Source organism: Oncorhynchus gorbuscha, unplaced genomic scaffold (genome assembly GCF_021184085.1).
Source record: "Oncorhynchus gorbuscha isolate QuinsamMale2020 ecotype Even-year unplaced genomic scaffold, OgorEven_v1.0 Un_scaffold_5289, whole genome shotgun sequence".
Lineage (NCBI taxonomy): Eukaryota > Metazoa > Chordata > Actinopteri > Salmoniformes > Salmonidae > Oncorhynchus > Oncorhynchus gorbuscha.
Window position 1 is genome coordinate 1237 of NW_025749127.1, and position 26068 is coordinate 27304.

Consider the following 26068-nt stretch of genomic DNA (forward strand, 5'->3'; position numbering starts at 1 on the left):
GTATTTTAAGAAGTAATTGTTCAGTTACTTTGTTTCCGGTCAGTTCTGTTCACTGTTTCTATCTTATTAATATGAGACCAATGTTTATTGAATGTTTCACATTTTTTTAAATGTCTTTGGTATACAAAAGAAAATGCATATGAATTTAAATGTGAAGAAGCCAACAGAATCCTCTTCAGTAGAGATCATTCATAGATGTGGTGTGTATTAGGGCTAATAATGTGAGTGTTGAGTACAGAGACAAAAATAGATGTTTATTTGTGTAAGATGTTTTTATTCATATTAACGGTTGGTACATAACCTTGAAGATCCCACCACACAAACTATGATTCAGTATGATCCGAGCAAGTTATGATAAGAGACTGATTTGACATTTAGTTTAAGCTGGAAGGACTCGACCCATTTTTCAGTCAACTCCAGTCCTCTGCCCCTTCTTTTAGCAGACAAATTATGAACTTGACAGTAAATGAAGAGTAGATTCTCCTTTACTCATCTGGGCACACAAAACTTCCACACCCAAATAGTTATCACATAAAAGTCCCATGGGAGGAACAGAAATGTCCATGATTTTGTGGACCAACTATTCAGTTCCAGTCCTCTATGGCTTGAGGACCTCCACGGCTTGGTTTTCTGCCGCTACCTGCAGCTCTTTTTGCTTGTTCATGTAGCGGTATCCCTGCATGGTACACAGGTATCCCCTGTAGAGTGTCAACAGCATCATCGAGGCAGAAAACCCCCGGTATCCGAAGTCGGCGAGTCGCTTTGCGGTGGTCAACATGATGGTGTTCCTGAGGAAGTTATAACCAGCAACGACAAATTGTAGTACAACTAAGGGTAGCTACATAGATCTCATTGTTTACTCGTATTTAACAATGTGGTTCACAGATAACAAAATGTCAACATTTCAACAAAAAAAGTGTAACATCGGATGTTAGTCAAATTCAGGGTATCTGATGTAATTTAGCTAGGTTAGCTAGCTATCAAGGTTAGCAAGCTTTTATCAACACATTGAATAAAAATTGTGACTTTTTTTTCCAGTTTCAAATGACTGCTATGTAAATTGTATTGTCGCTTACCTTGTAAAATATGACAGATTATTGATACCCTTCTCAATGTCAACACACCTGGCCTGCTAACTTCTTCCGTAACTGAAAACAACGGAGTCTTGTGAGGGTCAAAAGTCGTTCGGTTCTTGAGTAATCAGCAGTGGGAGGAGCGGTATAGAAGTTCTGTAGATTTTTCCTAGGTCGGACGTATTTTGATGCTGCACACGTGGGAACAGCGATGGCCACATGTGGAGCAGAGAGTGAAGTTCTGGATGAAAAGATGATCCCGGTGCAGCACCATACGGCAATTTTATAAACTATTACACATTTAACCCACCAGAGAACCGTTTAAGCCTCATTCCGACCACACTTATTCAGGATTTGGGGTATGGCAAGGACAGCAGTGAAACCATATTGATGCTGGATGTCGGTTGCAATTCAGGGGTAAGCTAAAGCTAGCCAGCTAAGGTTAGCCACATAAAGAGATGTAATCATGTTAGCCATCCTTTACAAACTGATCCACCACCCACACATATTAAGACAACAATCACCGAGTTTCATCATCGATCTTTGAATACTTTGAGTTAGATGTCTGTCACTAATGAAGTATTTTCTCATCTATCCATGTGTAATATATAACAGGACCTGACAGTGGCATTGTACAGACACCTTCAACAGAGAGTCTTGTCTGAAGACTCTACAACACCACCCGACACTGATCTCCAACTCCTGGGCTTCGACCTGGACGAAACCCTGATCCTCCGGGCCCAACAGACCAACCCTTTCCCCCAGAGCATCTCTTTCATTCCCTTAGACATCACTGAGGATGCTGCTAGCCAGACCCAGCTACAGGACTACCTGAGACAACATGGCGGCTTCCGCTTCCACCTCTCCCTGTGCCTGGCTGTTACCATGTGGGTCCACCTGAACCACGGAGACGCTGCCCTACTGGGGCTCCTCTCCCGGCTGGCCTCCGTCAGCCAACATCTCCTCCTGGAGGCCCAGCCCTGGAAGTGCTACCGTTCGGCTGCCCGGAGGCTGAGGAAGCTCGGGCGGTCTGACTTTGACCACTTCAAGGAGTTAAAGATCAGAGGAGATGTGGCAGAACAAGCCAGGGAACACTTAGAGAAACACTGTGGGATGGCACTGATGCAGTGTTTCGGTAGTACCAGCTGGGATCGTAGACTGCTCCTCTTTAGGAGAAGAGAGACGGTTGACCTACATACGGTTGACCTACATTTATCCCAGTAGATAAAATGACTGGACTTGTAGTATATGTTATGATGATTGTCTTGAAGGAGTAAACTGAGAACATTTGAAAATTGTCTTCCTTGACAATGAAGTGACAAGGTCCTAAGGAAATATGTATGTGTGCAGAGAAGGAACTCCAAGTTCCTTAGCCTCCTTCACAGCCAGCTCAAGTTCTTTAAGTGCAGCGAAGGACCAGTATGTTGATTGAACACTAGGAGGCAATAATACTCTGTTACTACTTGTATTACCACCATACCTAGTCTATACTTTCAGCTATGCATTTAACTGATCTTACTCGATTTTCATCTTAATAGCGTATATGTTCTGGCAAACAATTATGAATGAACTGTGTGTATGAGAAATGAATTTAATATTTTACTTTTGGGGATGGTTAAAAATAAGAATGAATAAAGCCCATGAATTTACTACTCCAAAGCATCATATCTCTTCAAATAACACGCCCCCTTTCTTCAAGGACCTCTCTCAAAGTTCATATTAAATGAATAGACAAGAAGCAGGTGGTGTCCTTTTTGTTTTGACCTCATGACAACCATTCTCTCGTTGCCTGAGGATGAAGCTTTTTGTACTTACATTATAGGCCTTGAGTACTCTCTTGTTCTTTATTTAAAAACTTCTACACCATCCCATGTGTTACAGCAAGCTTTGATTTTTTTTTTTAAACGTAACATTTTACATTAACATGAAATGACCAGTTGAAACTGCAAGTTTGTTCTTTCTGTAATGAAAATACAAAGACAAAAGTTTGTATCCAAACAAACAACTAGCTACAAAATCAAAACTATTAGATCTTGAATCATGATCTTACGGTATACTCTCCATGCACATAAACAAAAGAAGCAATACATGTGATATAAACTCTTCATCCCAAGCCAGAAGGATCTGAGGGCTCCTCAGTGAGAGCTGAATCTGGAGCTTCCTCGTTGTTCAATCGTTTTAATCAGCAGCTTGGGTGTTGAGCTGAAGCTGCTGAGGTATTTGTTACAGCTGCTCTTAGAACCTGAACAGAACACACCAGTCTAATGGTTAGAGCATAGAATTAGGAATTAGAATGCTAGGATGGACATTAACCTTCTTCTGATGGTATAAAGATAAGGGAGTTGGTCAACCATAGTTTGCTACTACTTTATTTTGATTAGCTAGCCAGTCAGTTTTGGAGGAATGATTACATATATTTTTTCAAATTAACTGCCAACAATACAGTCAATCCACGACATACACTGTCTGAAATCAGTTGTCGATAGGACTTACACAAGTTTTCAATGCAACGGAACCTTTTCATTTTTTATTTAACCTTTATTTAACTAGGCAAGTCAGTTAAGAACAAATTCTTATTTACAACGACGGACTAAAAGCACTGATACTGTATCATAATAGCACTCACAGCTTTCCACGAAAACAAACATTTAGTTTGATGGTCTGTTTACATATGTTTTAGAGGCTTTTTATACAGAACATTTGTTTAAAACCTCTATAGACTGTATTTATAGTTACAATGTATTTGGAAAGTATTCAGACCTTGACTTTTTACACATTTTGTTACATTACAGCCTTATTCTAAAATGTCTTTAAAAAAAGATTCCCTCAATCTACACACAATACCTCATAATGTCAAAGCAAAAATGGCTTTTCAGAAAATGTTTCAAATAAATAAATAAAACGAATGAAAATATTACATTTACATGAGTATTCACACCCTTTACTCAGTACTTTGTTGAAGCACCTTTTGGCAGTGATTACAGCTTCTAGTCTTCTTGGGTATGACGCTTCAAGCTTGGCACACCTGTATTTGGGAAGTTTCACCCATTGTTCTCTGCAGATCCTCTCAAGCTCTGTCAGGTTGGATGGGGAGCGTCACTGCACAGCTATTTCCCAGTCTCTCCAGGGATGTTCGACCGGCTCTGGCTGGGCCACTCAAGGACAAACAGAGACTTGTCCCGAAACCAGTCCTGCGTTGTCTTGGCCTGTGTGCTTAGGGCCATTGTCCTGTTGGAAGGTGAACCTTTGCCCCAGTCTGAGGTCCTGGAGCGCTCTGGAGCAGGTTTTCATCAAGGTTCTCTCTGTACTTTGCTACGTTCATCTTTTCATCGATCCTGACTAGTCTTCCAGTCCCTGCCGCTGAAAAACATCCCCACAGCATGATGCTGCCACCACCGTGCTTCACCGTAGGGATGATGGAAAACATCCCCACAGCATGATGCTGCCACCACCGTGCTTCACCGTAGGGATGGTGCCAGGTTTCCTCCAGATGTGACACTTGGCATTCAGGCCAAAGAGTTCAATCTGGTTTCATCAGACCAGAGAATTTTGTTTCTCGTGGTCTGAGAGTCCTTTAGGTGCCTTTTGGCAACTCAAGCATTTTACTGAGGAGTGGCTTCCGTCTGACCACTCTACCATAAAGCCCCCGATTGGTGGAGTACGGCAGAGAGCCTGGCTAACCGTTGTCTGTATGTAGCCTCGCTACTTCTATAGCCTCGCTACTGTATATAGCCTGTAGTTTTACTGTTGTTTTATTTCTTTACCTACCTATTGTTCACCTAATACCTTTTTTGCACTATTTGGTTAGAGCCTGTCAGTAAGCATTTCTGTAAGGTTGTATACACCTGTTGTATTCAGCGCACGTGACAAATCTACTTTGATTTGATTTGACAATTGTCCTTCTGGAAGGTTCTCCCATCTCCGCAGAGGAACTCTGGAGCTCTGTCAGAGTGACCATTATTTTGTTGGTCACAGCTCTAGGAAGAGTCTTGGTGGTTCATAGCTACTTCCATTTAAGAATGATGGAGGCCACTGTGTTCTTGGGGACCTTCAATGCTGCAGAAATATTTTGGTAACATTCCCCAGATCTGTGTCTCGACACAATCCTGTATCGGAGCTCTACGGACAATTCCTTTGACCTCATGGTTTGTATTTCACTCTGACATGCACTGTCAACTGTGGGGCCTTATATAGACAGGTGTGTGCCTTTTGAAATCATGTCCAGTCAATTTAATTTACCACTGATGGACTCCAAATTGTAGAAACAACTCAAGCAGGATGCACCTGAGCTCAATTTCGAGTCTCATAGCATAGGATCTGAATACTTATGTAAATAAGGTATTTCTGTTTTAAATTTTAATACATTTACAACAAAATAAATCTAAAAACATGTTTTCACTTTGTCATTATGGTGTACTGTGTGTAGATTGATGAGGGAAAACAATATTTAAATACATTTTAGAATAAGGCTGTAACGTAACACAATGTGGAAAAGAGAAGGGCCGGAATACTTCCCAAATGCACTGTATATGACAATAGTTTAGGTTGACAATAATTATATTACACAATTGCTGATATTAAATCTATGTTGGCTGCCATTTTTAATCCATTCTGGAACTTGGTCATTTAATGTGATCTCTATGGGTTGGAGCCTAAACATAAATGCTCTTGTGTTAAAAAAAACAACTGAATTTTGTATGATTCTAGTCAGTGGATGAAAACATTAAATAGAGTACATTTTCTGATGTATTTTTTCAGTAGTACATAGGCTACTTACTGTAGCTGGACACCGACTGGATATTGACAATAGATTGATGTCCAATCCTAGAAGAAAAATAAATAGTGCCGCTTCAGTTTCTGAAATACCTTTAAAACATTGTCCAGTCCTTGTTAAGAACCTCAACTTATAGAAAATGGTCATACTGTATCATGTCCCAGGTTTACCTGTCCTCTCCCTCCATGCCTGTCCTCCTCTCCCTCCATACCTATCCTCCTCTCCCTCCATACCTGTCCTCCTCTCCCTCCATACCTGTCCTCCTCTCCCTCCATATCTGTCCTCTTCTCCCTCCATACCTGTCCTCCTCTCCCTCCATACCTGTCCTCCTCCCCTCCATACCTGTCCTCCTCTCCCTCCATACCTGTCCTCCTCTCCCTCCATTCCTGTCCTCCTCTCCCTCCATACCTGTCCTCCTCTCCCTCCATTCCTGTCCTCCTCTCCCTCCATACCTGTCCTCCTCTCCCTCCATACCTGTCCCCCTGTCCCCCCTCCATACCTGTCCCCCCCTCCATTCCTGTCCTCTCCCTCCATACCTGTCCCCCCTCCATACCTGTCTCCTCTCCTCCATACCTGTCCTCCTCTCCCCTCCATATCTGTCCTCCTCTCCCTCCATACCTGTCTCTCTCCTCCATACCTGTCCTCCTCCCTCCATACCTGTCCTCCTCCATACCTGCTCTCCTCTCCCTCCAGTAGTTTTCCCTCCATCCCTGTAGGTCCTCCTCTCCTCCATACCTGTCCTCCTCTCCCTCCATACCTGCTAATCTCTATGTCCAGGGCCAGCTTGATGTTCATCAGGTCTTGGTACTGTCTCTGAGCTGCCTGACCATGTCTTGCTTGGCCCTCTGCAGAGCATCCTCCAGATCCTCTGATCCTGGACTTGTCCTCCTCTCCCTCCATCCCTGCCTCCTTCACAGCCAGCTCCCCACGGCCCTCAGCATCAGCGATCTGGTTCTCCAGGTTGGCACGCTACGGGAGAGATAGGTATAGTTAGGGTTAGGTTAGAGACTTAGCCTCCTTCACAGCCAGCTCCCCACGGCCCTCAGCATCAGCGATCTGGTTCTCCAGGTTGGCACGCTACGGGAGAGATAGGTATAGTTAGGGTTAGGTTAGAGACTTAGCCTCCTTAACAGCCAGCTCCCCACGGCCCTCAGCATCAGCGATCTGGTTCTCCAGGTTGGCACGCTACGGGAGAGATAGGTATAGTTAGGGTTAGGTTAGAGACTTAGCCTCCTTCACAGCCAGCTCCCCACGGCCCTCAGCATCAGCGATGTGGTTCTCCAGATTGACACGCTACGGGACATCAACACCAGGGCTAAGGTTGCATCGATTTCATGGCATTTGCTTGTGTCACACCAAGTGGCACTTGTTTGATATTACTGTGCCTCAAAGCAGTTCAACTATATAGTGTTATATAATAAGTGAACTACCTGTTGTTTGACAGCCTCTATCTCACTCTGCAGACGGACGATCAAGCGGTTGATTTCGGCTGTCTCTCCCTTGGTGTTCCTCAGCTCGTCTCCATACTGCGTGGCCTGGATGGCAATCTGGTCCAACTGAGATTTAAACACAACATGCATTACGTAAAGACCCCGAATCAGTTGGACTGCTGGTCTAGGATCAGGTTGAAATAATGTTATTCACTATTATCTAAAAAGCTCAAACTGATCCTAGATCAGCACTCCAACTCTGAGAGGCACAGAGTTCTCTTGGACCTTTTTCACACTATCTGCCAAACCACACTTTTTGGCCTGATATTATCCATTAACATTGTCCTGACAGCCTGGTTTCCGCTGCTATGGTAGATGTGTAACAAGGCCAGAGCAGTACGGCTCAGCTCAGAATGTGAAATGGGTATTGATTTCCATGTAGTAAAACAAAATCCCTCTTAACCACTTCAATCTAACAAAATATCTCTTGTCCACTTCAATCTAACAAAATCCCTCTTGTCCACTTCAATCTAACAAAATATCTCTTGTCCACTTCAATCTAACAAAATCCCTCTTGTCCGCTTCAATCTAACAAAATCCTCTTGTCCGCTTCAATCTAACAAAATCCCTCTTGTCCACTTCAATTTAACAAAATCCCTCTTGTCCACTTCAATCCTAGAATAGCCAACTGTTGTTCACCTTGGACTTGTACCACATCTCAGCCTCCTCTCGGCTCTTAACAGCGATGTCCTCATACTGAGCCTTGACGTCAGCCACTATCTGGTCCATGTTGAGGTCACGACTGTTGTCTATCTGTACCACCACAGAGGTGTCCCTGATACTGGCTTGCAGCTCACGCAGCTCCTGGATGTACGAAGAGGTGAACAAACAAACAAACAAACAAACAAACAAACAAACAAACACTCCAAAAGGATTTTACCATAACTTGAGTTCCCGGGAATTGTTTTGTATGTGATCATTACAGTATTTGAACTCACAACTTTGGCATTGATAGCCACTCACTCTCACCAACTGCCTGAACCATACAGGACATACATGTGTGGATTGCAGTTTCTTGGTAATACAGTTATGATCATACCTCTTCATAGATGAACCTGAGGAAGTTGATCTCATCAGTCAGAGCTCCCACCTTGTCTCCCAGGTCTGCCTTCACCATGTGTGCCGAGTCCACATCCTGATAGGACAACATACTATAGTTACCCTCTCTAGTCCCTTCGACTACTACTGTTTTGTAAAAACCTAATACCTTGAAAGAACAACAGTAGGCCACCAAGTACCTTGTCCAAACATACCAGGTGCAATTTATTGAAGACTGAGTGTTTCATTGCAGGACAGCTAATTGGGTTGATGTCAAAATGGATTTTGACATGGTGGTTTGATATTTTCTCAATCTCCCTATACACCTCAGGTCCAGATCCTTCATTTTTGTTTCAGTGGTGAAATTATACCTTACAAGCGTATGGTTTTTTAATCTCGCAGAAGATGGAGCAGGTTTGCTCATACTAGCTATTGTTGTCTCTGTCTCTCTGGGCCTTTTCATTTGCAGTGTTTGTCTAACTTAACCTCACTCTCATGGTACAGCACTGTATCACTGAATACAACATTAAGTTGACACTGACCCAACTCCAGCCACTTTAATAATGGGAATTGATGGGAAATGATGTAAATATATCACTAGCCACTTTAAACAATGCTACCTTATATAATGTTACTTACCCTACATTATTAATCTCATATGCATACGTATATACTGTACTCTACATCATCGACTGCATCCTTATGTAATACATGTATCACTAGCCACTTTAACTATGCCACTTTGTTTACTTTGTCTACATACTCATCTCATATGTATATACTGTACTCGATACCATCTACTGTATGCTGCTCTGTACCATCACTCATTCATATATCCTTATGTACATATTCTTTATCCCCTTACACTGTGTATAAGACAGTAGTTTTGGAATTGTTAGTTAGATTACTTGTTGGTTATCACTGCATTTTCGGAACTAGAAGCACAAGCATTTCGCTACACTCGCATTAACATCTGCTAACCATGTGTATGTGACAAATAAAATGTGATGTGATTTGATTTAAGTTGATGTCATAGTATGGTATTGTGTCCATAAAGTATTCCAAGAGCATCAATGTTATTCTTCTGAGACCATTAAAACACAATTCAGGTATCACTGGGGAAATGTGACACTCTCACCTTTTCAGATTCACAAATTCGTTCTCCATATTTTGTCGCTTGTTGATCTCGTCTTCGTATCTAGGTAAAAACAGAATGACAAGAGACTGACTGTGGTCCGAATGTATCGGGCTTTTGATCATCTTCGGGTCACACTTTGTTATTGGTGTTAAAATGACACCAGGTTATATGTTAGTCAATCTGGGCCAGGAGTTTCTCCATGAACCTGCAGACTAAACGCCTCTCGCTGGCAGCTCTTCCCCCTAGTCATTGTCAGTAAGAAGAGAACAAAAGAGAACTCAACCAACATTCCTGGCAATAACTAGGTGTCCCTACTTGTGTTTGAAGTCATCCACCAGACATTGCATGTTCCTCAGCTCTCCATCCAGATAGATAGACACAGACAGACACAGACAGACAGACAGACAGACAGACAGACAGACAGACAGACAGACAGACAGACAGACAGACAGACAGACAGACAGACAGACAGACAGACAGACAGACAGACAGACAGACAGACAGACAGACAGACAGACAGACAGACGACAGACAGACAGACAGACAGACAGACAGACAGACAGACAGACAGACAGACAGACAGACAGACAGACAGACAGACAGACAGATAGATAGATAGATAGATAGATAGATAGATAGATAGATAGATAGATAGATAGATAGATAGATAGATAGATAGATAGATAGATAGATAGATAGATAGATAGATAGATATGGTGCTTCTGTCACCAACCAAGGAGGGCCTACAGCAGCACCTCGATCTTATGCACAGATTCTGTCAGACCTGGGCCCTGACAGTAAATCTCAGTAAGACCAAAATAATGGTATTCCAAAAAGTCAGTCACCAGGACCACAAATACAAATTCCATCTAGACACTGTTGCCCTAGAGCACACAAAAAACTATACATACCTTGGCCTAAACATCAGCGCCACAGGTAACTTCCACAAAGCTGTGAACGATCTGAGAGACAAGGCAAGAAGGGCATTCTATGCCATCAAAAGGAACATAAATGTCAACATACCAATTAGGATTTGGCTGAAAATACTTGAATCAGTCATAGAGCCCATTGCCCTTTATGGTTGTGAGGTCTGGGGTCCGCTCACCAACCAAGACTTCACAAAATGGGACAAACACCAAATTGAGACTCTGCACGCAGAATTCTACAAATTGAGACTCTGCACACAGAATATCCTCCGTTTACAACGTAGAACACCAAATAATGCATGCAAAGCAGAATTAGGCCGATACCCACTAATTATCAAAATCCAGAAAAGAGACGTTAAATTCTATAACCACCTAAAAGGAAGCGATTCCCAAACCTTCCATAACAAAGCCATCACCTACAGAGAGATGAACCTGGAGAAGAGTCCCCTAAGCAAGCTGGTCCTGGGGCTCTGTTCACAAACACAAACACACCCAGGACAGCAGCACAATTAGACCCAACCAAATCATGAGAAAACAAAAAGATAATTACTTGACACATTGGAAAGAATTAACAGAGCAAACTAGAATGCTATTTGGCCCTAAACAGAGAGTACACAGCGGCAGAATACCTGACCACTGTGACTGACCCAAAATTAAGGAAAGCTTAGACTATGTACAGACTCAGTGAGCATAGCCTTGCTATTGAGAAAGGCCGCCGTAGGCAGACATGGCTCTCAAGAGAAGACAGGCTATGTGCTCACTGCGCACAAAATGAGGTGGAAACTGAGTTGCACTTCCTAACCTCCTGCCCAATGTATGACCATAGTAGAGACACATATTTCCCTCAGATTACACAGATCCACAAAGATTTTGAAAACTAATCCAATTTTGATAAACTCCCATATCTACTGGGTGAAATTCCATAGTATGCCATCACAGCAGCAATATTTGTGACCTGTTGCCACGAGAAAAGGGCAACCAGTGAAGAACAAACACCATTGTAAATACAACCCATATTTATGCTTTTTTATTTTATCTTGTGTCCTTTAACCATTTGTACATTGTTAAAACACTGTATATATATATATAATATGACATTTGGATTGTCTTTATTGTTTTGAAACTTCTGTATGTGTAATGTTTACTGTTAATTTTGATAGTTTATTTAACTTATATTCACTTTATATATTATCTACCTCACTTGCTTTGGCAGTGTTAACACATGTTTCCCATGCCAATAAAGCCCCTTGAATTGAATTGAATTGAATAGATAGATAGATAGACAGACAGATAGATAGATAGATAGATAGATAGATAGATAGATAGATAGATAGATAGATAGATAGATAGATAGATAGATAGATAGATAGATAGATAGATAGATAGATAGATAGATAGATAGATAGATAGATAGATACAGACTCCTACTTGTGTTTGAAGTCCTCCACCAGACCTTGCATGTTCCTCAGCTCTCCACCCAGCTTGGTATTGTCGTTGTTCACCAGGTCCATCTGGCGACGGAGGTTGGCCATATAGGCCTCGAACAGAGGCTCGATGTGTGAGCGGCCCGTCTGCTTACCGTGCAGCAGATCAAACTTAGTCTCTAACATCTTGTTCTGCTGCTCCAGGAAACGCACCTAAAGGGGGAAAAGAGACTCAGATAGTTGAGGACATAGCACATAGTGGGTCTTTGGTGGCCCTGAAGAGAGGCATTTCTCTTTGATTCAAAGACACCTTGGAATTTCTCTTTGACTTGTCATGACCTTCATAAAGTTTATATAGAATCAGATGTAAATGATCGGTAGATAACAGTTGATACTCCATAGATAACCGTGGAATCTCCATAGATAACCATGGAAACACCATAGATAACAGTGGATACTCCATAGATAACCGTGGAATCTCCATAGATAACCATGGAAACGCCATAGATAACAGTTGATACTCCATAGATAACCATGGAATCTCCATAGATAACCATGGAAACGCCATAGATAACAGTGGATACTCCATAGATAACAGTAGATACTCTGTAGATAACAGTAGATACTCTATAGATAACAGTGGATACTCCATAGATAACAGTGGATACTCCATAGATAACAGTGGATACTCTATAGATAACAGTATATACTCTATAGATAACAGTATATACTCTATAGATAACAGTGGATACACCCTAGATAACAGTAGATACTACATAGATAATAGTAGATACTCTATAGATAACAGTATATACTCCCTAGATAACAGTGGATACTCCATAGATAACAGTGGATACACCCTAGATAACAGTAGATACTACATAGATAATAGTAGATACTCTATAGATAACATTTCCCTAGATAACAGTGGATACACCCTAGATAACAGTAGATACTACATAGATAATAGTAGATACTCTATAGATAACAGTATATACTCCCTAGATAACAGTGGATACTCTATTGAATTTGTATTTTTTATTTCACCTTTATTTAACCAGGTAGGCCAGTTGAGAACAAGTTCTCATTTACAACTGCGACCTGGCCAAGATAAAACAAAGCAGTGCGACACAAACAACAACACAGAGTTACACATGGAATAAACAAGCGTACAGTCAATAACACAATAGAAAAAAAGAAAGACTATATACAGTGTGTGCAAATGGCATGAGGAGGTAAGGAAATAAATAGGCCATTGTATCGAAGTAAATACAATTTAGCAAATGAACACTGGAGTGATAGATGAGCAGATGTTGATGTGCAAGTAGAAATACTGGTGTGCAAAAGAGCAGAAAAGTAAATAAAAACAATATGGGGATGAGATAGGTAGATTGGGTGGGCTATTTACAGATGGGCTATGTACAGCTGCAGCGATCGGTTAGCTGCTCAGATTGCAGATGTTAAAAGTTAGTGAGGGAAATATGTCTCCAGCTTCAGCGATTTTTGCAATTCGTTCCCGTCATTGGCAGCAGGGAACTGGAAGGAAAGGCGGCTAAAGGAGCTGTTGGCTTTGGGGATGACCGGTGAGATATAGCTGCTGGAGCGTGTGCTACGGGTGGGTGTTGTTATCGTGACCAGTGAGCTGAGATAAGGCGGAGCTTTACCTAGCATGGACTTGTAGATGACCTGGAGCCAGTGGGTCTGGCGATGAATATGTAGCGAGGGCCAGCCGACTAGAGCATACAGGTCGCAGTGGTGGGTGGTATAAGGGGCTTTGGTGACAAAACGGATGGCAATGTGATAGACTGCATCCAGTTTGCTGAGAAGAGTATTGAAAGCTATTTTGTAAATGACATCGCCGAAGTCGAGGATCGGTAGGATAATCAGTTTAACGAGGGTATGTTTGACGACGTGCGTGAAGGAGGGTTTGTTGCGAAATAGGAAGCCGATTCTAGATTTCATTTTGTATTGGAAATATTTAATGTGAGTCTGGAAGGGGAGTTTACAGTCTTTTAAATTTTAACTTTATTTAACCAGGCAAGTCAGTTAAGAACAAATTCTTATTTTCAATGACAGCCTAGGAACAGTGAGTTAACTGCCTGTTCAGGGGCAGAACGACAGATTTGTACCTTGTCAGCTCGGGGGTTTGAACTTGCAACCTTCCGGTTACTAGTCCAACACTCTAACCACTAGGCTACACTGCCGCTGTCTAACCAGACACCTAGGTATTTGTCATTGTCCACATAATCTAAATCAGAACTGTCCAGAGTAGTGATGCTAGTCGGGCGGGCGGGTGCGGGAAGCGAACGGTTGAAGAGCATGCATTTAGTTTTACTAGCGCTTAGGAGCAGTTGGAGGCCACGGAAGGAGTGTTGTATGGCATTGAAGCTTGTTTGGAGGTTAGTAAACACAGTGTCCAAAGAAGGGCCAGATTTATACAGAATGTTGTCGTCTGTGTAGAGGTGGATCAGGGAATCACCCGCAGCAAGAGCGACATCATTGATATATACAGACAAAAGAGTCGGCCCGAGAATGTAACCCTGTGGTACCCCTATAGACACGCCAGAGGTCCGGACAACAGGCCCTCCGATTTGACACACTGAACTCTGTCTGAGAAGTAGTTGGTGAACCAGTCGAGGCAGTCATTTGAGAAACCAAGTCTGTTGAGTCGTCAGAGATAGTAAATAATAGATAACAGTAGATACTAAATAGATAACAGCACTGAGATTATTGTGGTTATAATGACTAGTCAGTCAGTCCTACTGAGCTCCTCAAGGTTCTATTTCACACCCAAGGCAGCTGTATTTTGTTCCCATTGTTTGTCTGCGATCATCACAAAAGCTTCCTCCCTAAATACAAGGGACTTTTCCACTCTTGAAAGAACATACCACGCCTGACCTATTTTTTTTATTAGGTTACCAGTGAGCTGAATGAGCTGAGAGAAATGGGACATGGAGGGTGCTTTAAATATCTTTCACTTGTTATTAGACATCTTTAAATGGGCTTTGCATCTCAAATTTCCTGCACCATTAGGACATGGTTTGTCTCAAAATGTCTGGTGTTGAGGTCAACTCCTGAGACAAATAGGAGTTTGTTATTGCAGGAAGCTTAGAGCTGTGCACTAGGCTGGTGGTCCATAGCGTAGAACAGACACAACGCCTCTATTGTAACTCTGTTACCCATTCCGTGAGAAACGTCAGATATGATGTAAGCTAAGCGGTGTATCAGTGACCACGGCTGTGAAAGAGCAGGTGACTTTGTTTTCTTGGGTTAACGCGAGTGAAACTGATATACAAAGTCAACAGAAATACAGAACAACAAACAAACAAAAAACTCCTTTGCTTTCATCATCTTTGCTCCTGACCTCCTGACCTCTTTGGGGTTTAACCACCGTGATTATTCTTTGACCCCGCCGGTCATCTATGAACATTTGAACATCTTGCAGAACAATCCTTAATGGCCATGTACTCTTATAATCTCCACTCGGCACAGCCAGAAGAGGACTGGTCACCCCTCATAGCCTGGTTCCTCTCTAGGTTTCTTCCTAGGTTCCTGCCTTTCTAGGGAGTTTTTCCTAGCCACCGTGCTTCTACATCTGCATTGCTTGCTGTTTGGGGTTTTAGGCTGGGTTTCTGTTCGGCACTGTGTGACATCAGCTGATGTAACAAACATCTTTATAAATACATTTGAATTTGATTTGATATAGATTCAGTTACTTCAAGGTTGTAATGAAAAAATACAGAGATGGCAATCACTGTTTGTTCTCCCTTTTTCCAATCAATGGCTAAACCAAGTTAGCTTTCAGTCCTTTAGTAGCTGATTCAGACAGAGGAACACCATCAGAGACATAATACTCCTTGGAAAACAGTGGCAGTTATTGCTACTGGGTGGACTATCCTGATTAAATAAAAAAAGAGACCTTCATAATCCTAAGCGACAACCACACAGACCTTGTCGATGAAGGAGGCGAAGCGGTTGTTGAGGCCCTTGATTTGGTCCTTCTCGTGGATGCGGGCGACCTGCAGGTTGGGGTCGATATCCAGATTGAGGGGGGCCAGCAGGCTCATGTTGACTGAGACAGAGTGGAGAGGGCTGCTGAGCTGGTCACTGGAGCTGGAGATATGCTTGGACCTCAGACTCATGGTGGAAGGGGAGACGGAGAGGGGAGAGGTGGAGGGAGAGTTGGAGACAGTGATTTGGAGAGGAAGAGATGGAGAGGAGTACGGGTCAGAGAGGGAGAGATGGAGAGGAGGGAGAATCAGAGAGGGAGAGATGGAGAGGAGGGATAATCAGAGTGATGCTCATGGACAAGCCAGGACAGGATAGCAGCAGGGCTGTCTGACCTCAGTGAGGTGTCTCAGGCGTTCAGCCCTCCTTTTAAACTCCCCTCCCTCAGGGTGGAGGTGGTTCTCTAGTTCTCTTATTCTCTGGCCACAGAACCAGTTATTCACTCACACCTTTTCTTTCTCCTCTCCCTGGCCCCACATTCTCTCTCTCTCTCTCTCTCTCTCTCTCTCTCTCTCTCTCTCTCTCTCTCTCTCTCTCTCTCTCTCTCTCTCTCTCTCTCTCTCTCTCTCTCTCTTCTCTCTCTCTCTCTCTCTGTCTTCTCTCCCTCTCTGTCTTCCCCATCTTTCTTTCTTTCTTTCTTTCTTTCTTTCTTTCTTTCTTTCTTTCTTTCTTTCTTTCTTTCTTTCTTTCTCTCTCTCTCTCTCTCTCTCTCTCTCTCTCTCTCTCTCTCTCTCTCTCTCTCTCTCTCTGTCTCTCTCTCTCTCTCTTTGTCTCTCTCGCTCACCCTCCCCTCTCTCTCCAAGCTGTGCAGTAGAATACAGAATAGTACTTACTTATTTTGTGTTAACTGTTTAAGTCATTTAAGTAATTTAAGTTAATTTCTGTGCTAGCTTGGCTGAAGAACCAGTTAGACACCTTATTCACTCACCACTGTCCTCTCCCTGGCCCCACACGGCGCACCCTCCCCCTCTCTCTCACCCAAGCTATGCAGCAGAATAAAGGTAGTCTGTCACCACACCCAGATAGTCTTTCTGAGCTGTGCGTGTCCTCAGGTCCATCCTTTGGGCACGCACCCATTCTTTAGTGACTCCTGGGAGAGAGATACAGTGTCATCTCTCTCCAACCTGCTGTACAGTGTCTGCTGTGGCTATCTGAGCAACACTGTGAACCAACAGAAGTTAGTAAACATTCTAGTCTAGTGGATCAACAGTTTCAAGCCCTATAGCTGCAATAGTTTCCATCACCTGCTGTGAACCAGTTGGTATATTTGGTGACCTATTTTCTAAATTTTTATATATCATTTTGCGATGCAGGTCTTAATGTTTTGGTATGTCTTTCTCCCAGTCTTTTCTTCTTCTTATGTGTTTTTTGTGTTTATATTGGGAGACAGTCTTCAGCTCCACCTCTATAGGGTCGTGGTCACACATACTCAGAGCATCATTTGAGGCAGTAAAGGACTGATATAGTAAGGGATTACCCACGAACACCGTTTCCTGGACACAGATCAATTCAAATCAAATCAAATCAAATTTTATTTGTCACATACACATGGTTAGCAGATGTTAATGCGAGTGTAGCGAAATGCTTGTGCTTCTAGTTCCGACAATGCAGTGATAAGATTAAGCCTAATCCTCGACTAAAAATCCAACTCAATGGAGAATCTCAATTGAAAATGATTTTAGTCCAAGAAAGACTCCAACAAATAGTTAATAGATGAACTATGATGTACCCTGGCTTCAGATAGGTGAAAGGCTTTGTGGTAGTTGAAGGTCTTGGCTGAAACATATCATCCGTAGACATCACAATCCTGATAGGATACAAAGGAAACCAAAACATTTCATTAGTTCCATAGGATTATGTTGGATAACCTTTTTGAAAAAGGACTATGTTGTATTCGATTTATATAGGAACAATCTGGACATATGGGATAGAACAGATTAATACATGCAATATATCATGTGAACAATCTGGACATATGGGATAGAACAGATTAATACATGCAATATATCATGTGAACAATCTGGACATATGGGATAGAACAGATTAATACATTAAATATATCATGTGAACAATCTGGACATATGGGATAGAACAGATTAATACATGCAATATATCATGTGAACAATCTGGACATATGGGATAGAACAGATTAATACATGCAATATATCATGTGAACAATCTGGACATATGGGATAGAACAGATTAATACATGCAATATATCATGTGAACAATCTGGACATATGGGATAGAACAGATTAATACATGCAATATATCATGTGAACAATCTGGACATATGGGATAGAACAGATTAATACATTAAATATATCATGTGAACAATCTGGACATATGGGATAGAACAGATTAATACATTAAATATATCATGTGAACAATCTGGACATATGGGATAGAACAGAATAATAGAGATATTTCATGACTTTCTTATTGGCCACATTGCTTGGGCCGCCATCTTCTGACGTTAAATGACGCCACCTTCCTTATTGCTTCAGGTAATATAACAGTCATTATACATCTCAGTAGTCGGCATAGAGTCTAGTGTTTATACAGTCTGTATCCACAAAGCTTGTATTTGGATGTAACATGTTTGTCAAGATGACTTGTTAAACCTGATATTTCACACTAATTTGTACTTCAGCAAACATTGATTTAGTGCAATATATGCTTCCATTATTTTACCATACAAAAAGAGGCTCGACTTTCTTGACGTTTTATGGTAGAAATAAACTGGTATAAATTATTTGCTATTTTAGTACCCACATCGTGTTCATTGGAGTTGGATTCAGTCCTGGTAATTCAATTCACCAGTAAATTGTAAATAGATACCAGTACAGACAAAAAGGCTTTAAAGACCGCAGAACGCAGACCACCAGCCTTACAGACGGTCTGACCTCAAGAAGAGCGGAATGCCTCAAAACATCCAACACATGCATGCAATTACTTCCTGTGCAGAGTCTCACAGCTGTTTCTCACACGAAGAGCATCAACATGAAATGTCGTTGTTCCACTAGGAACCGACAGGTTGCTTGGCCTTATTCATGGGTTCATCGCTCGTAAAGATGGTGGAATTATGATGGAATTAAGTCAAGGTCTGGATGGATACACAGACACACTGATACACAGATAAACCTTCATTAATATGGTGTATCTGTAGACACACCTCCTCCACCACACCTCCATTAATACAATGTATCTGTAGACACACCTCCTCCACCACACCTCCATTAATACAATGTATCTGTAGACACACCTCCTCCACCACACCTTCATTAATATGGTGTATCTGTAGACACACCTCCTCCACCACACCTCCATTAATACAATGTATCTGTAGACACACCTCCTCCACCACACCTCCATTAATACAATGTATCTGTAGACACACCTCCTCCACCACATCTCCATTAATACAATGTATCTGTAGACACACCTCCTCCACCACACCTCCATTAATACAATGTATCTGTAGACACACCTCCTCCACCACACCTCCATTAATACAATGTATCTGTAGACACACCTCCTCCTCCACACCTCCATTAATACAATGTATCTGTAGACACACCTCCTCCACCACACCTCCATTAATACAATGTATCTGTAGACACACCTCCTCCTCCACACCTCCATTAATACAATGTATCTGTAGACACACCTTCATTAATACAATGTATCTGTAGACACACCTCCTCCACCACACCTCCATTAATACAATGTATCTGTAGACACACCTTCATTAATACAATGTATCTGTAGACACACCTCCTCCTCCACACCTCCATTAATACAATGTATCTGTAGACACACCTCCTCCTCCACACCTCCATTAATACAATGTATCTGTAGACACACCTCCTCCACCACACCTCCATTAATACAATGTATCTGTAGACACACCTCCTCCACCACACCTCCATTAATACAATGTATCTGTAGACACACCTCCTCCACCACACCTTCATTAATACAATGTATCTGTAGACACACCTCCTCCACCACACCTCCATTAATACAATGTATCTGTAGACACACCTCCTCCTCCACACCTCCATTAATACAATGTATCTGTAGACACACCTCCTCCACCACACCTCCATTAATACAATGTATCTGTAGACACACCTCCTCCACCACACCTCCATTAATACAATGTATCTGTAGACACACCTCCTCCACCACACCTCCATTAATACAATGTATCTGTAGACACACCTCCTCCACCACACCTTCATTAATACAATGTATCTGTAGACACACCTCCATTAATACAATGTATCTGTAGACACACCTTCATTAATATAATGTATCTGTAGACACACCTCCTCCACCACACCTCCATTAATACAATGTATCTGTAGACACACCTCCATTAATATAATGTATCTGTAGACACACCTCCTCCACCACACCTCCATTAATACAATGTATCTGTAGACACACCTCCTCCACCACACCTTCATTAATGCAATGTATCTGTAGACACACCTTCATTAATACAATGTATCTGTAGACACACCTTCATTAATACAATGTATCTGTAGACACACCTTCATTAATACAATGTATCTGTAGACACACCTCCTCCTCCACACCTTCATTAATACAATGTATCTGTAGACACACCTTCATTAATACAATGTATCTGTAGACACACCTCCTCCTCCACACCTCCATTAATACAATGTATCTGTAGACACACCTCCATTAATACAATGTATCTGTAGACACACCTTCATTAATACAATGTATCTGTAGACACACCTCCTCCACCACACCTCCATTAATACAATGTATCTGTAGACACACCTTCATTAATACAATGTATCTGTAGACACACCTCCTCCTCCGCACCTTCATTAATACAATGTATCTGTAGACACACCTCCTCCACCACACCTCCATTAATACAATGTATCTGTAGACACACCTTCATTAATACAATGTATCTGTAGACACACCTCCTCCTCCACACCTCCATTAATACAATGTATCTGTAGACACACCTCCTCCTCCACACCTCCATTAATACAATGTATCTGTAGACACACCTCCTCCACCACACCTTCATTAATACAATGTATCTGTAGACACACCTCCTCCACCACACCTCCATTAATACAATGTATCTGTAGACACAACTCCTCCACCACACCTTCATTAATACAATGTATCTGTAGACACACCTCCATTAATATAATGTATCTGTAGACACACCTCCTCCTCCACACCTCCATTAATACAATGTATCTGTAGACACACCTCCATTAATACAATGTATCTGTAGACACACCTTCATTAATACAATGTATCTGTAGACACACCTCCTCCACCACACCTCCATTAATACAATGTATCTGTAGACACACCTTCATTAATACAATGTATCTGTAGACACACCTCCTCCTCCGCACCTTCATTAATACAATGTATCTGTAGACACACCTCCTCCACCACACCTCCATTAATACAATGTATCTGTAGACACACCTTCATTAATACAATGTATCTGTAGACACACCTCCTCCACCACACCTCCATTAATACAATGTATCTGTAGACACACCTTCATTAATACAATGTATCTGTAGACACACCTCCTCCTCCGCACCTTCATTAATACAATGTATCTGTAGACACACCTCCTCCACCACACCTCCATTAATACAATGTATCTGTAGACACACCTTCATTAATACAATGTATCTGTAGACACACCTCCTCCTCCACACCTCCATTAATACAATGTATCTGTAGACACACCTCCTCCTCCACACCTCCATTAATATAATGTATCTGTAGACACACCTCCTCCTCCACACCTCCATTAATATAATGTATCTGTAGACACACCTCCTCCTCCACACCTCCATTAATATAATGTATCTGTAGACACACCTCCATTAATATAATGTATCTGTAGACACACCTCCTCCTCCACACCTTCATTAATATAATGTATCTGTAGACACACCTCCTCCTCCACACCTTCATTAATATAATGTATCTGTAGACACACCTCCTCCTCCACACCTTCATGTCTTTGATCTCCACACAAAACTACTAGCGGGTGAACAACATACTATTCTCATAATTAAGTTGAAGGTCAGATTAACCGTAGAGAGAAAAGTGTATAAAAAAGGAATTACTATCCATTACGGTCCAATGCATCTGTTTTTTTTTTGTTGTTTTTTTTTCTTCTTAATATCAAATTTCTGGTTAACTATTAAGTACCTCACTGTGATAGTTTTAAATGAAAACGGTCGAAAAGAAACAAGAATATCTGTTTGGGAGTGGTCTGAGCGGAGAGGGGAAACTGAAAACTGGCTGTTATTAGCAAAGAGGTTTGGAACTCTCTGTACTATTGTTCTATTTACATATTTACCGCATGGTGATGTCATCATGGAAGGGCCAAAACTCCATCCCACCAAAACAGGCTGAAATTCCAGTCTTTTCAAACAGCTCTTTCACTAAAAAGTCATTACCATAATTTTCACAATATCACAGTATTATTCCACCCTCATAGTGTGGAAATACAGTATATATATATATATATATATATATATATATATATATATATATATATATATACAGTATATATATATATGACATAGTAAATCTCGTTTTTGAGTGCACTAGGCCTTTAAAGACTGTGGCAGTCCCACTACTTCCATATATATTTTGTTCATGTTTATTGGACAGGATAGAAAGAGAGGAGAGTGTGCTGAAATAGTAGTGGGCTGGATTCAAACCCCATGCTCCAGCAGGCCAGAGGTATATGTGTTGCAGAGGCTTAGACCTTTAGACTAACCTAGACTACAGGGCCCCTATTTATTTTGGCCCCTCTGATCGTCAGGGCAAGTTCCAACACACAATGACAGGAATGGCATTCCATGAAAATAAAAACAATCCATGTGTTGACATACTGTGTTAGGGAGCAGTGAACTACATCTAGTTCAACCAGTAATTTAACTACATTTTACAGTAGCTTGGTGGTACTTGAACTAAGTAAACATGTTGGTAGTGTTTTCAGTAGTTAATGACTTTTCATGCCATGTAGAGGTGTAGATAACTACTGTAACTACACGCAACTGTTTTACCATGTAGCGATGTAGCTAACTACTGGAACTACACACTACTGTTTTACCATGTAGCGGTGTAGCTAACTACTGGAAATACATACTACTGTTTTACCATGTAGCAGTGTAGCTAACTACTGGAACTACACACTACTGTTTTACCATGTAGTGATGTAGCTAACTACTGGAAATACACACTACTGTTTTACCATGTAGCAGTGTAGATAACTACTGGAACTACACACTACTGTTTTACCATGTAGCAGTGTAGCTAACTACTGTAACTACACGCTACTGTTTTACCATGTAGCGATGTAGCTAACTACTGGAACTACACACTACTGTTTTACCATGTAGCAGTGTAGATAACTACTGGAACTACACACTACTGTTTTACCATGTAGCAGTGTAGCTAACTACTGTAACTACACACTACTGTTTTACCATGTAGCGATGTAGCTAACTACTGGAAATACACACTACTGTTTTACCATGTAGCGATGTAGCTAACTACTGGAAATACACACTACTGTTTTACCATGTAGCAGCGTAGCTAACTACTGGAACTAAATGCTACTTTTGTTTTTTACCAAAATTAAATATGGGTAAAGTAGTCAAGAATATAATTTATTTTTCAGCATCAGACCTGCCTAATTCTCACTTGAAACAGGCTACTAGGCTAAATTGCTAAATGTGCTTATTTTTTTATTTTTTTAACTCTTAGGCCTCCCTCCCTCCTATCTGAGATACCTGCTGAAGCCCTCGTCCTCCGCATACATCAAATTGATCAGAAATACAGTGTAGACATTGTTCATGTTGTAAATGACAATCGTAGCTAGAAATGGCAGATTTGTTTATGGAATATCTACATAGGTGTACAGAGGCCCATTATCAGGTGTACAGAGGCCCATTATCAGGTGTACAGAGGCCCATTATCAGGTGTACAGAGGCCCATTATCAGCAACCATCACTCCTGTGTTCCAATGGCACGTTGTATTCGCTAATCCAAGTTTATAATTTTAAAAGTCTAATTGATCATTAGAAAAACCTTTTGCAATTATGTTAGCACAGCTGAAAACTGTTGTGATGATTAAAGAAGCAATAAATCTGGCCGGTGCATAACTGAGCAAGACGACAAGTACATTAGAGTGTCTAGTTTGAGAAACAAGTCCTTAACTGGCAGCTTCTTTAAATAGTACCCATAAAACACCAGTCTCAACGTCAACAGTGAAGAGGCGACTCCGGGATGCTGACCTTCTAGGCAGAGTTGCAAAGAAAAAGCCTTATCTCAGACTGGCCAATAAAAAAAAAAGATCAAGATGGGCAAAAGAACACAGAGACTGGACAGAGGAGTGGCCAGCACAGTCACCGGATCTCAACCCTATTGAGCTGTTGTGGGAGCAGCTTGACCGTATGGTACGTAAAGAGGTGCCCATCAAGCCAATCCAACTTGTTTGCTTCAGGAAGCATGGGGGGAAAATCTCTTCAGATCACCTCAACAAATGGACAGCTAGAATGCCAAAGGTTTGCAAGGCTGTAATTGCTGCAAATGAATGAATCTTTTGACGGAAGCAAAGTTTGAAGGACACAATTATTATTTAAATTAAAAATCATTATTTATAACCTTGTCAACGTCTTGACTATACTTTCTATTCATTTTGCAACTCATTTCATGTTTTCATGTAAAACAAGAACATTTCTAAGTGAGCCCAAACTTTTGAACGGTGGTGTGTATTTTTGACAACTTTTACTTTTACTTCACTACAGTAATAAAGAAAATTATGTACTTTTTACTCCATACTCCTGACACTCAAATGTACTCGTTACATGTTGAATTCTTAGCATGACAGGAAAATGGTCCAATTCACACATTTATCAAGAGAACATCCCTGGTCATCCCTACTGCCTTTGATCTGGCGGACTCACTAACCACACACAAAAAAAAATTATACTGTATTTTCAGATAATGAGATTGTCTGTGTCCCTATACATGGGGACACAGACAAGAGGACAGAGGTGATGGAACTGAAAAGAGGAAACCTTCTCCTCCTCCAACCAGAGAAGCTACATTTAGAGATACAGGTGCTGAAGATGCAGAACCCTGTACATGGACAAGAAGACAGAGGGATTGTGTAAAGAGGTGATGGAACTGAAGACAGGAAAATCTCTCCTCCTCCAACCAGAGAAGCTACATATAGAGATACAGGTGCTGAAGATGCAGAACCCTGTACATGGACAAGAGGACAGAGGGATTGTGTAAAGAGGTGATGGAACTGAAGACAGGAAAACCTCTCCTCCTCCAACCAGAGAAGCTACATATAGAGATACAGGTGCTGAAGATGCAGAACCCTGTACATGGACAAGAGGACAGAGGAATTGTGTAAAGAGGTGATGGAACTGAAGACAGGAAAACCTCTCCTCCTCCAACCAGAGAAGCTACATATAGAGATACAGGTGCTGAAGATGCAGAACCATGTACATGGACAAGAGGACAGAGGGATTGTGTAAAGAGGTGATGGAACTGAAGACAGGAAAACCTCTCCTCCTCCAACCAGAGAAGCTACATATAGAGATACAGGTGCTGAAGATGCAGAACCCTGTACATGGACAAGAGGACAGAGGGATTGTGTAAAGAGGTGATGGAACTGAAGACAGGAAAACCTCTCCTCCTCCAACCAGAGAAGCTACATTTAGAGATACAGGTGCTGAAGATGCAGAACCCTGTACATGGACAACAGGACAGAGGGATTGTGTAAAGAGGTGATGGAACTGAAGACAGGAAAACCTCTCCTCCTCCAACCAGAGAAGCTACATATAGAGATACAGATGGCCAAGCTTGGAAAAGTTACATTGAACTGTGATTAAGTCTTACCAGAATACTAGTCATATTAGTACTCTATGTCATGTTCATGTTTTAAAAGGAACTGATATTTTTGAGAAGAGGCTTATAAAGAGACATTGCCCTATTTTTAATGAGATGCTTCCCACCTTTTCCAAATAAAATATTGTTCATTGTGAATCTTGCCTGGTTGTCATTCATCCTTTCCTGAAATTGCACAGGGGCACCAAAGAACCAGACTTTTCCCATATCTGACATAAGTGGAGG

The 26068-nt window shown here is 41.5% G+C and overlaps 2 protein-coding genes, 1 long non-coding RNA gene and 1 pseudogene across 3 annotated transcripts; 1 reads left to right on the top strand and 3 right to left on the bottom strand.

The window, feature by feature from the left end:
* Positions 1-253: 253 nt before the first annotated feature.
* LOC124029037 (cytochrome c oxidase assembly protein COX14 homolog) lies at positions 254-1219 on the bottom strand. Its single transcript, XM_046340899.1, has 2 exons — positions 1077-1219; positions 254-788 (listed from the first exon to the last, which is right to left on the bottom strand). The coding sequence occupies exon 2, from the start codon at positions 776-778 to the stop codon at positions 599-601; it is 180 nt and encodes a 59-aa protein (XP_046196855.1). The 5' UTR covers positions 779-788; positions 1077-1219; the 3' UTR covers positions 254-598.
* Positions 894-2645, top strand: LOC124029035 (pre-miRNA 5'-monophosphate methyltransferase-like). Its single transcript, XM_046340898.1, has 3 exons — positions 894-930; positions 1327-1490; positions 1689-2645. The coding sequence occupies exons 1-3, from the start codon at positions 894-896 to the stop codon at positions 2295-2297; spliced, it is 810 nt and encodes a 269-aa protein (XP_046196854.1). The 3' UTR covers positions 2298-2645.
* Positions 2646-3017: 372 nt separating this feature from the next.
* On the bottom strand, positions 3018-6543 carry LOC124029036. The gene is made up of 3 exons (XR_006837708.1): positions 6521-6543; positions 5851-5897; positions 3018-3315 (listed from the first exon to the last, which is right to left on the bottom strand). It is a non-coding gene; the product is annotated as an uncharacterized LOC124029036 (long non-coding RNA).
* A 66-nt stretch (positions 6544-6609) lies between these two features.
* On the bottom strand, positions 6610-16324 carry LOC124029038 (annotated as a pseudogene).
* Positions 16325-26068: the final 9744 nt, after the last annotated feature.